This window comes from Cyprinodon tularosa, unplaced genomic scaffold (genome assembly GCF_016077235.1).
Source record: "Cyprinodon tularosa strain WSP-4 unplaced genomic scaffold, ASM1607723v1 ctg545, whole genome shotgun sequence".
NCBI lineage: Eukaryota > Metazoa > Chordata > Actinopteri > Cyprinodontiformes > Cyprinodontidae > Cyprinodon > Cyprinodon tularosa.
The window spans coordinates 410,001-411,147 of NW_024039280.1; the positions used below are offsets into that span (position 1 = coordinate 410,001).

Genomic DNA, 1,147 nt, shown 5'->3' on the forward strand with positions numbered 1-1,147 from the left:
AGCAGGAAACGCAAAAACAAATCTTTACATGATAAGCAGCCGATAAATAAATGACTAAATTATTGAAAAACACAATCATATGAGGCCCACTCCAAAAAAAGGAAATTAAAAACAATCCACTGGACTTTGTTTCTAAATTTGAAGATGCTTCGCTTCGCATCCAGGAGGCTTTTTCAATAAAAAATTCTATTCATTTTGAATTGAAAAAGCTTCCTGGGTGGGAATCTTAATGTCCTCTAACTTTGAAACAAATTCCCGTGGATTGTTTTTAATTTTCTTTTTTTTTTTGGAATGACTATGACCTCGATGACTGAGAATCTTCACCAGGATGTGAGGCCATTATGCGCCTATATCTGGAGGCTGAAAATGTAAAGTCCTGAAGTTATTTGCTTTTTTTTTTTCATTAATTAGTACAGAAAAATACTGATCAGTGATTAAGTGAAACTGAATAAAGCTTTCTTGGTCCTTGTTAGAGTGATACTTATAAAATTATTGTGTGGACATATGAAACATTGAAAGAAAGAAGATGCTACATTTCTATCCGGTGATTCAATCAGAAGGGTCATAAACTTTTATGACCTCCATCCAGTAGGTCATGAGGCAGAGTCACACGGTTGTGCGACTTCCATCCAACCAGATGGTCATTTCACATCTTATGACCTGCATCCTGCCAGATTATCAATACTGGGTCTTCTGTTTAAGGCCTGCCCTATTATGTTGTAAACTGTTAATAAAAGGCTTTGTTGTGAAGGGATCTGGGAGAGAGTGTGTGCTGGTTGGAGCCTGCAGATTCTCTCCCCTTTGCAGAGGTTGACTTTCCAAAACCCTGTCTGTGTTTGATCATTTCCTCTTAATCTTTTAAACTCACATTTCTCTGGATTAAAACCCAACAGTCTTCATTAAAGTATGTATTTTTTTCTTTTTGCACAACAATTGGGGAGTGTTGGCCTAGCGGCTAGAACAGTACACTTGCTCTGAGAAGGTTGCAAGTACCTGGTTCGATCAACACAGCCGGTTGTCTGGGTCCCTGATAGGGGTGTAAATAATAATTGTTTTGTATCGATGCATCCATCGAACAGTCGACGATCTGATGCATCGACACGTCCGCAAGAGAATCGATTCATGTTTTTGTTTTTTCCTTCCGGTC

At 38.4% G+C, this 1,147-nt stretch overlaps 1 protein-coding gene across 1 annotated transcript in view; it reads left to right on the forward strand.

The window, feature by feature from the left end:
- The window catches only part of fam151a (family with sequence similarity 151 member A), a 36,022-nt gene extending 35,203 nt beyond the window's left edge, over window positions 1–819 (forward strand). The window contains exon 13 of the mRNA XM_038304864.1: window positions 1–819. This exon is cut by the window's left edge and continues 257 nt beyond it. Within this exon, the coding sequence (XP_038160792.1) occupies window positions 1–46 (46 nt within the window). The 3' untranslated portion in view covers window positions 47–819.
- The last annotated feature ends 328 nt before the right edge of the window (window positions 820–1,147 follow it).